Source organism: Magnolia sinica, chromosome 15 (genome assembly GCF_029962835.1).
Source record: "Magnolia sinica isolate HGM2019 chromosome 15, MsV1, whole genome shotgun sequence".
Classification (NCBI taxonomy): domain Eukaryota; kingdom Viridiplantae; phylum Streptophyta; class Magnoliopsida; order Magnoliales; family Magnoliaceae; genus Magnolia; species Magnolia sinica.
In genome coordinates this window covers 15,882,107-15,896,459 of record NC_080587.1, presented here as the reverse complement: position 1 = coordinate 15,896,459, position 14,353 = coordinate 15,882,107, and the positions used below count along the sequence as shown (strand labels likewise).

Sequence of the window (14,353 nt, the reverse complement as noted above, 5' to 3'; positions counted from 1 at the left end):
ACATTTTGTAGGTCATCGAAACCCAGGAATTGAGCGATGAGTCTAACGAGAATGATAACGAGGGTGAGGGGGGATCAGCGGAAAGTGATGAAAAAGGCGTATAGGGAGAAGGATCAGGGGGAATATCATGAAACCATCTCTTTTGATGGATGAATTTAGGGTTGGTATAGATGAGTTGAAGAAGGAGAGAGAGGAGTTGAAGAAGGAGAGGGATGAGCTGAGGAAAGAGAAGGAAGAGTTGAGAAAGAGAGAATAGAGGCTCGATGAGAGGGAGGCATTGTTGAAAGAGAAAGAATTGTTGAAGATGGAGAGAGTAGATCTGAACGAGAGAGTGCAGTTGAAGAAAGAGAAGGAATTGTTTTTCATCATGAACGAGGAGTTGAATAGGCGAATGTGTGAGTTGTTGAGAGAAACTGAAAACTTAGCGAAAGAGATGGAGGCCGTGAAGAAGGAGAATGAATATTTTTATATACTAAGAGGACAGTTTATGAGGGATGAGGACGAGGAGTTGAAGAAGAAAGTCCAAGTTGAGGATATGGAAGAAAAAGAACAGGGAAATGTGGAGTTGGAGGTGCAATCGTATGGTATGGCGGAGCGTAATCTATTGGATGAAGCACCCATTTCTCCTCCTGTTTATATAAGGAGAACTAAAAGGGTACTTAAGCCATCCTATTATATGGTTTCTCCATTCTTGTCCCTATCTTCGATCAATACAACTCCGAACGTGGTGAGGCGACTTGAGGAAGCCGTAAACTTTCCTACATCTCTGATACCATTTCATCTACAGATGGATCCATTCAGGAAGCTATCAACGGATGAACTCAAAGAGGTAGAAAACTGCTATGAAGCAAATAAGGAGATGGGAGAGGCTTAATGGTTCAAGTCTATATGGGTAGATGACGCGTGGGTTGATAGCGTGGTAAGCATTCGTATGAGAGTGTCTATATACATTGACTTTAATATAGTTATATCTTTTAATTGATTATTGCTGAATCATATTATCGTGTAGAGTAGGCTATCGACAAATATGTTGACTTCCTAGAGGAAAGGCAGTCTGATTGTGCAATCACATATCCCCAAGATTGTAAGTTCTGTCCCACTTATTTTATGATAAATATTTAGTTCAGAGTATCGCTAACCTATTTTTTCAATTAATTCATATTTTTCTACTTGTATTGATCTTTGATTTTTGTTACAGCCATGCCTTCAAACTAGTATGCCGACTCTAAGGGTGTATCGGGACTCGAAGTCTGCTTTGAAACGTGCAAAGTTGGTAAGCATAATGAACAATGTCATCGCAATTGCCAAGCAGCGGGGTAAATCACACGCCAAGGAGATTTGGTATAGTGAACGGGTAATTTATTCATCACATAACATTAAAAAAGGTCATAATGTGTTCTTTGATCATGTTTTTTAACTGATAGCCTACTTCTTAAACATGGACTAGTTTATGTACCCGTCAACCATGATAACTCTCATTGGTTCTTGATAGTCCTATATCCAAGACAACGGGAGATCATTATTATCGATAGCTTAATGTCAAATGCTCTCCTAAAGTATAAGCAGATGATCAATTTGATGACGGAGGAGTTCCTGATTCTCTTCCATGCCACCGGAGACGTCACCGCACATGAAGGGAAGACTTGGACCGCTAAATCCATGAAATCTGTGCCGAAGCAATGCAATGGTTTTGACTGTGGCATATTTGTAATGAAATTCATCGATATACTGTGCAACGGTTGCACCTTGGAGGGAACAGACATGCAAAAATTCACTATACATTGGAGGAAGTCGATAGCGTATGATTATTTGTCTGTAACCTGTAAATGATACTTATTGTAGGCATGAGATGAAAAGGATAATTTTGAGGAATGTTGTATTATATATAGTGTTGTATGTACCTCGCACAATTTGAACTTCAGAAAATTTTATAATGAATTAAATTTCATAACGTGTAAATGTTTCCATCACTCAACTTTCATGCTTGTTTTGTTCAACTTCTAGTTTGTCTCGCCTAATTTCAAGTTTCCCTATCTCACCTTATACTTACTCTTGCTCAATTTCTATGTTATCTTGCTCAATTTTTACATTGCCTCGCTCAATTTGTAGGTTGCCTCGCTCAATTACTAGGTTCCCTTGATCAATTTCTAGCTTCCCTTGCTCAATTCCTACATTGTCTCGCTCAATTCATAGGTTGCCTCGCTGAATTTGTACGTTGCCTCGCTCAATTGCTATGTTCCCTTACTCAATTTTTAGCTTCCCTCGCTCAATTCCTACGTTGCCTCGATCAATTCATAGGTTGCCTCGCTGAATTTGTATGTTGGCTCGCTCAATTGCTAGGTTGCCTCGCTCAATTCCAAGGTTGCCTCCCTAAATTTTTAGCTTCCCTCGCTCAATTCCTAGGCTATCTCGCTCAATTCATAAGTTCCCTTGCTTAATTTTTAGGTTTCCTCGTCCCTAGCTCAATTCCTAGGTTCCCTCGCTAAATTTCTAACTTCCCTCGCTCAATTCCTAGGTTTCCTCGCTCAATTTGTAGGTTCCCTCGCTCAATTTCTAGGTTCTATCGCTCAATTTTTAGGTTGTCTCGCTGAATTTCTAGCTTTCTTCGCTCGATTCCTAGGCTGTCTCGCTCAATTCATAGGTTCCCTCGCTGAATTTCTAGCTTTGATCGCTCAATTTCTAGCTTCACTTGCCGAATTTCTAGCTTCCTGCGCTGAATTTCTACCTTGCCTTGCTCAATTCCTAGGTTCCTTTGCTCAATTTATATATTACCTCGCTAAATTTCTAGGTTCCCTCGCTCAATTCCTAGGTTCCCTCGCTCAATTCGTAGGTTCTCTCGCTCAAATTTTAAGTTACCTCGCTCAATTTCTATCTTCCCTAGCTCAATTCTTAGGTTCCCTAGCTCAATTCCTAGGTTCCCTCGCTCAATTTTTAGGTTCCCTCGCTGAATTTTTAGCTTCCCTCGCTTAATTCCTAAGCTATCCTGCTCCATTCATAAGTTCCCTCGCTTAATTTTTAGGTTACCTCGCTGAATTTCTAGCTTCCCTCGCTCAATTCCTAGGCTGTCTCGCTCAATTCATAAGTTCCCTCACTGAATTTTTAGGTTGCCTCACCCAATTTCTATCTTCCCTCGTTTAATTCTTAGGTTCTCTCGCTCAATTCATAGGTTCCCTTGCTCAATTTCTAGCTTCCCTTGTTCAATTTGTTGGTTGCCTCGCTGAATTTCTACGTTGCGTCGCTCAATTGCTAAGTCGCCTCACCCAATTTCTAGGTTCCTTCGCTCAATTTATATCTTGCCTCGCTGAATTTCTAGCTTCGCTCGCTCAATTCCTAGGTTGCCTCGCTCAATTTCTAGCTTTCCTCGCTTAATTCGTAGGTTACCTCGCTTAATTTGTAGGTTCCCTCGCTCAATTCCTAGCTTCCCTCGCTCAATTCCTAGGTTGCCTCGCTCAATTTCATGTTTGCCCCGCTGCAATTTCGGTTTGTCCTATTGAATTTCATGTTTGCCTCGCTGAATTTCATGTTTGCCTCGCTGAATTTCATGTTTGCCTCGCTTAATTTCATGTTTGCCCGGCTGAATATCATGTTGCCTCGCTGAATTTCTAGGTTGACTCGCTCAATTTATAGGTTGCTTCACTTGTTTTCTACATTGGATATATGAACGGTGACTATTAATTGCAAATCGAAATCTTGCGATAAATCCCTACATCCGTTTGAGTTTAAACATTGGACAGTCCCTTATCTGACCATGAGGCACCCATTTCATAACTCATATGGGCCAGGGGCCATCAGGGCAGTCCGATTTGCTATATATGGGCCCAAAGGGCCATCTCAGCTAATAAGTGACACCTGGGGCCAACTGAACTAAGCTGCAGGGTATATATAAACCTTTAAACCCTCTCTCCCTAACTCCCACAACAAATTTACAGCAGCTGAGAGAGAGAAAATAGAGAAGGATGGGTTTGAAAGAGAGAGAGGATTGGGGAAAGGGTGTGAGTGCTTGGGGAGCAGGATTGAAATTCCCACACTCCTACATCCGTCATTCGCTGGAGACTGCGGCCCTACCGCCGTAGATGCGAATTGTGGCTGATAAAAGGTAACAAATTCGAGCTCTTTTCCATTTTTCTTGCTATGGCTGCATGCATGTGTCTTGACATGCGATTCCTTGGGCACAGGGCCCTTGCAAAAAGAACCCTAGGATAAAGAGGTGAGATCCGACCCTTGACCCAAACCCTAGGCTAGTTGGGTTTTCTCTTTCTAAGTATCCTTATAAACTCCGTATGTTGGATAGGTTCAGACGACCCAAAACCTAAAATCGGGTTTTATCTTTCATAATTCCTTTATAAATACTATAAATATGTTAAATTTGATGATTATATAAATGCACAAACCCACCGATGTGTTTTGTGTTCGATGAAATCCCTGTGTGGGCCTGACAATAACATTATGCTAGTATCGCAGCGGTTGTCAAGCCATGAAGATACATAATTTTCAAAATTTTCATGGGAATCTCAACTAACCACCTGAATTAAGGAGCGGCCTGATCCAAGCTAGCCACAATTGGCTTGTTCGATCCACTCTGGTTGAACTCGATTGACTAGTTTGACTCCATTTCCAGAGAAGAAAAAGAGGAGTACCAGGTGGCATAAGAAACCTAGAATAAGAAAAGAATCCTTGGTAAGTCTCAAACCATACTCATTTGTTTGACCTCACTCACATCATGCATAAGCCACCAATAAAATGAGAAATTAAATCTTCCAGTTCTGACACAGTTGCATCTCGAAGAGGCACACATGTGAAAGCAAAAAATCAACATGCTAATTTGTAGTAGTGTAAATAATATAAAAAAGAATTGATTTTCTTAAGGTTTTAGGCAAGTGAAACACAAAACTCATACTACTAACCCATTCACTAGGGCTACCTACAGGATTTCTTAACTCAACGATGAAATTCAACAACCCTTGCTCCTAAATCCAGGATCAAGCTATCCTTTTCCTATCAGTTGTAGCAGCTACAAGCCACTTCAAGCATAATTCCTCATAAATCATTCAAAATGTCAAAACTCCTAACATTTATGCTTATCAATAGCCCTTGACCTTGAGTCAAAAATTGAAATATAAAAAGATTTCACATACACCAAAGTTGGTTTTTGCCTTATTTTAAAAACTTGTTTCTCCTTGTTTCAATTATTAGAGGAACAAAAAATGATCTCAAATGTTTGGGGTGTGAATGCCATTTGCGGGGTCAATCAGGTCCACCTGGTCGACCTCGAACCGTTGTCCAACCTACCCGGTCGACCGGGTTGGCTGGACAATGGTTTGGGGTCAACCTGGTTTCCTCGCTCATTTCCTAGGTTGCCTTGCTTAATTTGTACGTTGCCTCGCTCAATTCCTAGGTTCCCTCGCTCAATTCTTATGTTCTCTCGCTCAATTTCTAGGTTGCCCCGCACAATTCCTAGCTTCCCTTGCTCAATTTGTAGGTTGCCTCGCTCAATCCGTAGGTTCCCTCGCTCAATTCCTAGCTTCCCTCGCTCAATTCTTAGGTTGCCTCGCTAAATCCGTAGGTTCCCTCACTCAATTTCTAACTTTCCTTGCTTAATTCCTAACTTCCCTCGCTCAGTTCGTAGGTTGCCTCGATCAATCCGTAGGTTCTCTCGCTGAATTTCTAGCTTCCCTCGCTCAATTTGTAGGTTGCCTCGCTTAATTTCTAGCTTCCCTCGCTTAATTCCTAGGTTGCCTCGCTTAATTTTTAGGTTGTCGCGCTGAATTTCTAGCTTCCCTTGCTCAAATCCTATGTTCCCTCGCTTAATTTGTAGGTTGCCTCACTTAATTTCTAACTTTTCTCGCTTAATTCGTAAGTTGCCTTGCTCAATTTTTAGGTTGCTTCGTTGAATTTCTAGCTTCCCTCGCTCAAATCCTATGATCCCTCGCTCATTTCCTAGGTTGCCTCTCTCAATTCCTAACTTCCCTCGCTCAATTCCTAGGTTTCCTCGCTCAATTTTTAGGTTGCCTCACTGAATTTCTAGCTTCCCTCGCTCAAATCCTATGTTGCCTCGCTCAATTCGTAGGTTGTCTCGCTCAATTTCTAGCGTTCCTTCCTCAATTCGTAGGTTGCCTTGCTCAATTTTTAGGTTGCCTCACTGAATTTCTAGCTTCCCTCGCTCACAGTCAATTCGCTTTACTTCACGGTCATTTCTATGCATTTCACGGTCAATCCCGGCGATTCCGTTTTGATTCATGGTCATTTCCAAGCATTTCACGATCAATTCCCTTCATTTCACGGTCATTTCCATGCATTTCACGGGCAATCCCGACAATTCCGTTTCATTTCACGGTCATTTCCATGCATTTCACGGTCATTTCCTTTCACTTCATGGTCATTTCCATGCATTTCACGATCAATCCCGGCGATTCCATTTCATTTCACGCTCATTTCCATGCATTTCACGGTCATTTCCCTTCATTTCATGGTCATTTTCATACATTTCACAGTCATTTCCACGCATTTCACGGTCATTTTCCATGCATTTCACGATCATTTCCATGCATTTCCTGGCAAATCCCGAGACCTCTACCCAAGCCCAACCCAAGTTTTATCGAGTTGCAGTTTGTATGGCCCAACCCCAAGACCAAACCCGATACATCCTGACCAAGCCCAACCCAATGTCGGGTCGGTCACAGGTTGGTCGGGTTGAGCCCGCCCAACTTTCAGCCCTAAAATTATATATGGTACGTCAAGTAACTAATTTTGGTTTAGAAAATATTCTTGTTATATGAATAAAGAAAGAAACGAAAAAAAAAAGCTTATATTTACATATTTATATAAATATGTGTTAGAAAAAAATGTGGGTAGAATAAAATCCTCCATGTAAAAAAAAGAAAAAAGAAAAAAGAACAAAGAAAGTGCATAGGGATACGGTTATAATCCGTAGCCATAGATTAGGGGTGGAACCCGTGATTAATCGCCGATAGGGACAACGACTTGCGGTGGAATCATGGGATCCGCGATTGATCGCAGAGCTACTGTTATGGCTACGGATTATAACCATAGCTATATCCGTATCGCTGTCCATACGCCATTACCATTCTGCTTGAACGTCTACCGTTGAAACCCTTTTAGGGGCCACACAAGTTTTGGATCATTATGAAATTTGTTTTTCCTCTTCATCTAGGTCTTTGTGACCTTATGAATAGATTGGATGGAAAATAAATGTTATGGTGGGCCCTGCAAAAGTTTCAACGATGAAAATTAATTTTCCGCTGCTCTGTGTGGTGTAGCCCAGTTGATCTTTGGATATGATTTTCTTTTTTTTTTTTGGATAATGCTTCGAAATGATCTCGAAATATGGATGAACGTTGTAGATATAATAAATACATAGCTGTGGGGCCATGTAACTTTGATCTCTTTTAAGCTGTTCGTACAACTCTCAGTTGGAGGAGCGTCAGCGCTCATCTTCGCAGTGAAAAGGAGGGGTAGTTTCGTCCTCAAAGTCGCTGTCTGCACGTGCTAGTCTAAGTTGGTAACTTAAGGGCGTGTTTGGACGGGCAGCGTTCGTTGGAGTACCCCGTATTAAGTTGGATTGGGTACTCGAATCCCACAACGTCCAAGCAGTTGTTTGTTTGGACGGGCGGTGGATTTGCGGCTGGATGAAAATCCGCTGGATTGTGAGGGATTTGGACGCTGGATTGTGGGGTGTTTTTGGGCGTACGGTGCAATCTCGTAGGATTCAATGCTGAATAGGTTTTTTTTTTTGGAAACCATGATGTATGTGTTTCATCCTTTCCATTCATCCAATTTTACAGATCATTTTATGGCTTGATCCAAAAAATGAGAGGTGTACGCATTTCAGTTGGGCCACACCACATGAAAACAATATTAATTGGACATCCATCATTCAAAGCCTCATAAGGCCCATTGTACTTTTTTTTGATATCCAATAGGCTGATTAGGTCGTACAGCCCCAGATGAAGGGAAAAAGCAAAAATGACCTTGATCCAAAACTTTTATGGCTCTAAATTGTTTTTTCAAAGTTGACGCTCATTCAATAATGTTTCCTGTAATGGTCCATTTAAGATTGGGATATAACTTATTTTTGTTGTCAATCATAAAATGATCTGTTAAATTAGATGGACAGCATGGATGAGACACATACATTGTGGTGGGTCCTATAGAGCACAGACCAGCAGCCCGTCCAAACACAATCACTGATTGCCATTCGCCCGTCCAAACATGCCTAACCTGGGCCGCTGAATACAGCAATCCAGTCAGATTGCATGTAATCCACAAACACCGTCTTGAAAGGCGTGCAATCCACCCATTCCTTCATGAAAACCGCTGGGTGAAAGGTTTTGTCGACAGTGGTCATTTTCTCTTTCCGTAGATTCCGGCGTCATCCACGTGCGTATTCTAATGGCGAGCGGGCGTATGTGTTTTACATCGACAGACTATCCGTTTTTTCAGCTGGTCCCAAAAAATAAAGCAGATTCAAATCTCTCAACTGCACGCGGCCACTGCGAGACTTGCTACTGAAGTGACTTCACTATGTTATGTGGGCTCCACCAGCATGTGTTGTATCCGTATCCACACCGTCCATACAGCTGGTGAGATCATTTTAGGGCATGATCCAAAGAATTAGTGAGATCTAAATCTTGAGTGGACCCACCGGCGAAAAACAGTGGAGATTAAACGCCTACCATTAAAAACTTCAGTGGGCCATAGAAGTTTTCAATCAAGCTGATATTTGTGTTTTCACTTCTTTCATGTCTGTGCGAAATTATGAACAGGTTGGATCTCAAATAAATATCATGGTGGACCTTCTGAAGGTTTCAACGGTGGCCGTTACTCTTCCCACCCGTTTTATGTGGTGGGGTCCACTCGAGCTTTTTATCTAACTCATTCTTTGTTTCATGCCCTAAAATGATCTATCCAAGTGGGTGAACGGTATGGATACAACATATCCATCACGGTGGGGCCCACAGAATATGGTGACGTCACTTCAGTCTCGCTACTCAACCTGTCAGTGGCTAATCCGCGCGTCCCTCTCAAGTGGACCACACAGTAGGAATTGAATGCCCACCGTTGAAAACTCCTTGGGGCCTACAAATGATTTGGATCAAGATGATATTATTTATGTTTTGCCTTCATTCACATCCTCAACCTTTATCAAGCTGATATTTGTAATACGCACTTTTTCCTGTAGTGCAGCGGCCTACTGCAGTTTTAGATCGATATACGACGGAGACAACGTACGTCAATATCAATGTGCGACAGATGTATGGCTTAGCGTAGTGGTGTGGCCCACCGAACGAGTGGATCTGACTGATCTTCCTACCAGGTGATCATCCAACTTGTGTGGTCCACGTTTGTATGAATAGGATATTTTATGTGTGACGCGTTAGGGAATAAAAATGACTGTATTTAAAAAAAAAAAACCTCGTCATCCACGTTCGGTGTCAACGGACGGCTAGGATTTAATGGAGGACGCGTATGCTAGAGAGAAAGGCTCTATAAGTTTAGGTTTCTTACACAACAACATTTGGTTGTCTTCAATCTCAATCTCAATCTCAATGGAGAGAGAGAGAGAGAGAGAGAGAGAGAGAGAGAGAGAGAGAGAGAGGGTCAATGGCAGATTCCAGTTCTCTCCGTTCTTGTTCAGATGATCTTTGAAAGGGTTTCTTCCTGCATCTCACAACATGTTGGATGGATGAAGAGTGTCGAAAAAGAGCTGATGAAGCTCTCGGCCACAACTCGAGCATTCAAGCAGTACAGAGAGATGCAGAAGAGAGGCAAACCAAAGAAGCCGTGACGAGTAGGCTGAAAAAGCTCAAACATGTAGCCTATGATGCCCGACGAACTTCTAGACGAGTTCTCATTTGAAGCTGAACGATCCAATGCAGAAACCAATGCTCAGGTTTGCACATTCCTGTCCTTTTTTTCCTCCAACGATGTTGTTTTCCGACATAAGATAGGGCATATGATAAAGGATATTACCGAGAGATTAGATGAGATTAGTAGAAATTGTGATGTCTTTGATGGGTTTGTTGGGATTAGGGATGGGTGGGACAGGTATTTTTGGAAGAGAAGACGATAAGCAGAAGATGTTAGATTTGTTGCGTTGGGGATGGCATTTCTGTTGCTTGTATTGTAGCTAGGTATGGCAGGTATTGGGAAAACGAATCTTGGGAAGCTAGTGTACAATGATGAGAGGGTAAAGGAGCATTTTGAGCTGAGGATGTGGATCTACGTGTGGGAGGATTTCCATGTGAGGAGGGTGACGAGGGTGATTGTAGAATCATCTGCTGAGAAGAGTCCGGAGGCTGCAAAGCTTGATCCACTCCAGGTCTTTCTTGAGAAGATTATTATTATTATTATTTTTTAAAATTCTATGAGAGGAGGTTCTTGTGTTAGACGACGTGTGGAGTGAGAGTAGTGCTGATTGTTTTAGGGCATGAACTCAAAAACGAAGAAGATTTGAAGCTCAAGTGGATCACACCGCAGGAAAAAGTGGGGATAATGACACCCACCGTTGAAACTTGTCTCGGGCCCACCATATTCAGTCTGATCTAAAACTTTTGTGGCCCCCTGGAAACTTTTAATGGTGAGCGTTCAACCACCACCGTTTCCTGTGGTGTGGTAAACTTGAGCTTCAGATCTGCTTCTTGTTTTGGTTCATGCCTTAAAATGAGGAGGCAAAATGGACGAATGATGGCCTAGATATAAAATACATACATCAGGTTGAGCCCACGGCAACATCTCCTCGAAAGGGACTTGGATTAGATGGAGCTCTGCGGCCTCTGGGCTCTTCTCAGCTGCGGATTCTACTATCGCGCTCGTCACCCTCCTCACATCGAAATCCTCCAACACGCATACCCACATCCTCAGAGCTAGGCACGGGACGACTTGACTTGGCGAACTAGACTCGTCCGAGTCGTTCAGATCCGACTCGATCCGAACGGCGTGGGTGAGTCTATCCTAATCGGGTTGACTTCGTCCAATTCGAACTCAAACCGAGTTGATTTCGAGTCGCCCAGTAACTCAACTCGACTCAACCTGAAATCCAACTCGGCACTGACTCGACTCGATCTGAAACTCAACTCGTACATATATATTAAAAAAAAACTTAAATATGACTTTTCAGATCTGAGATGAGGTGTAGCTGATAGAGAGCTAGGTTTTGAGTGGTGATTTCAACCTGTAAATACTCGCTGCACCTGACCTGATTCGGTGCTGACTCAACCCGAGTTGGTACTTGTGAGCAGGTTGGATTCGGTTTGGATTAGTCCAGGTCAGACCCAGACTTAGATCAGGTCACGCATGCTGACTCAGCACCGAGTCTGCTCGAGTTCGGGTCACACCTATTTCAAAACCGGATCGAGTCAGCCCTGACTTGATCCGGCTAGACTCGATGCCCAGGTCTAGTCAGCTACATCATACCCGTCCATACTATGTAAAACTCTGTGGCCCCACTATGATGTAATATGTGCTTTATCCATGCCATTCATCAATTTTGCCAGATTATTTTAGGACAGGAGCTAAAAACCGAGGCAGATCCAAAGCTCAAGTGGGCTACACCACATGAAACAGATGGAAATTGAAAGCATACAACTGAACTTACTGGGGGCCATAGAAATTTTGGATCAAGATGATATTTGTGTTTTCCCTTCGCCCACGTCCGTGTGATCTTATAAACAGGTTAGATGGCAAATATGCATCATGGTGGCCTTAGGAAGATTTCAACAGTTGGCAAAAATAGATGGACAGCTTGAATACCCTAAAATGATCTAACAAAATGAATGGACAGCTTGAATAAAATGTGAGGCCCACAGAGTTTTGCAATGTATGTGGAGTACCTACGAAATCAACGTATACAGCCGTTTCTACAAATATGTGGCTCCCACCATATTTGTGTTTTCCCTTTGCCTCCCACCAGCGTGTTTGTGTTTTCTCTTTACCCAGGTCCGTGTGACTTCATCAACAGGTTGGATGGCAAATAAATATTAACATGTGCCTTAGAAAGTTTTTAACAGTAGGCATTCAATCACCACCGTTTCCTGTGGCGTGGTCCACCGACCTGCTTCACTCATGAGTTCTTGTCCTAATTAAAATGAGTTGCAAAACCGATGGACGGCGTGGATATATAACACATATATAAATGTGGTCCCCACCGTCATGGCCCGAGTTCTACCTTAGCCTGACCGAATCCACCCCTTATGTCGGTTTTAAAGAAACAACGCCATTTCAGGAACATGGCATGCGACGGTAGTAGTGATATTAGATTGGGTAGAAAGCCCAGTGCAATCAGCTTTCTGTCTTCCATAACATGCATGCTCATAGCAAATCACTTATAAGCCAGTTGTAGCATTGGAATATAAACTTGTGGAATGGAATCTATTATATCATCAGAAAAAAATTCTAGTTTCTACGGGTAAAAAATTGGAAGTGAAATCTTAAGTTGAGATATTGATCTGCACCTCATATCACTTGTCTGGAAATGTTTAAGACATGTTCTTCAACACGGAGAAATCTATAGTCCATCAATTTCTAAATAAGGGATGTGTGCTATCTTTGGTCAATCTTTGCTTGCCTCCCTTTAGCAAGGGACAATGGAGAATAGGAAAATTTTGAAGTGCCATAGGCACGACCTCTAGCAAAGACTGGAGTTGTGTTCAATGCCAACTACCAAATTTTTGGAGGAAAATGAGGTTTTTGCAGCTTCTAGCTTCTTGGGCAGGGTCTTGAGGTAAGAGAATAGATTTAAATGCGGTTGGTAGACCTTCATCTAGCATGCCCATGAGTTGGGGACAATGAGAAATTACCAACCTTTTGAGAGAAGTGAGGCTTTTCAAACCCGCCCCTTGGAATGTCCTGAGCTCCTAGAAATCGACAATGTACAACTTTTTGAGAGTAATTAGGGACTGTAATAACCTATTGGAAGGGATTTTAGATTTTGAAACCTGAAAATACTCAAGAAAGAAAGAGAGCTAAAGAAAGGCAATATTGCTTCATTACATCAATTCAATTCTAAATCAGGAAGAGATGAGAGTCTAAGAAAAGAATTTAATTTGGTACAATTCCATATATTGACAAATTTCTTAGGGTAGGAGGGAGACAAGGTAATACTTTTAACTTGGGCAATCTATAACCTCAAGTTCTTGGAGGCAAGGGAAGTTGCATTCCTCCACGGTAGTCCACTCATCCAAATAAGGCATATCCTTGAGCCATAGTGTTTCTAGTAAAGGAAACATGTCTGCATTGCCATCACCATAGAACTCCCCACCCATCTTTTCAACTATATGCATTTCACATATGTAGAGATTCTTAAGAACAAGTAGCTGCTTGAGAGAGGAACTGGCATTGACACTTTGTAGAATTGAAGGTGTAAATCATTTTGAGATTGGAAAACAAAGGATTCCACCAGTCAACTTGGAAATGTAGTCCTGTTGTAAATATATGCCGATCGTTTTCGAGGTTGATGTGCAGTTGGAGGCATTCAAGTACCTCCTCATCTTTCTTGAGTTGCATGTCAACAGGGTTGTTTGGACTCCATTGCAACTCCAACTCATGAATGTGTTGCTTTGTTCTTCAAATCAGCCTCCTTGATTATGCTTGCATTCTTGAGTTTTGAAATTGAAATAGAACCTCTAAGATTCATCATGTTCTTTAACTCTCCTATCTCACTTCCACTCTCCTTGTCCACAGCAAATAAGGAAAATGTTCGAAGATCAGCCATTTTTTCAATTCTTGGTGGAATGGATGTCAATCAAGGGCTAGAGTTAATCATTCTTGTATGCATATATATACAAAGATGGTGTAACTTCATGAGTTTCCTAATGCCTTTGGATAAATCACAAAATTGTAAACAGTTCTTAAGTTTTAATATTTATAGATTGTAAAGGTGGCCAGTCAACTGAAGCAGCCTTTTAAAACAACCCTGAGAGAGATCAAGGCACCGTAAATTTTTCTAACTATCAATTGAATTGGAAAACTCTACAATTTAATTGGCACTCAAATCCAACATTGACATGCATCTTAACTTTGTGAACATATCATGATGGATTGTGACTTATGAGTTAGTAGTGCAAGTGAGATATTCCTCCACACCAAGAAACAAAAATGTCCGTAGGCCTTTAGAGTTATAAAAGACCTCAAAGTTCAATGGCTTATTACCATCACAAAGTAGTGACGAATGGTGGGCCCTTTTAGAGATATTAAACAGTCCATGATCCCCTATTCTAAAAAACACGTCACTTGAAATAGGTTGTATTAGATCACGAATGAGGCTATGCATCTTGTATACCGACTGGTCTTCCCAACTGTTATAAGAGTACTAAAAGAAGGACCTTGACAACAAATC

General features: G+C 41.8%; 1 protein-coding gene across 1 annotated transcript; it reads left to right on the top strand.

Moving 5' to 3' along the window:
• The first annotated feature begins 304 nt into the window (after positions 1–304).
• LOC131226827 (uncharacterized) lies at positions 305–9,805 on the top strand. The gene is made up of 4 exons (XM_058222550.1): positions 305–829; positions 1,199–1,341; positions 1,425–1,707; positions 9,656–9,805. Exons 1-4 carry the CDS (start codon positions 305–307, stop codon positions 9,803–9,805), a joined length of 1,101 nt encoding a protein of 366 aa, XP_058078533.1.
• Positions 9,806–14,353: the final 4,548 nt, after the last annotated feature.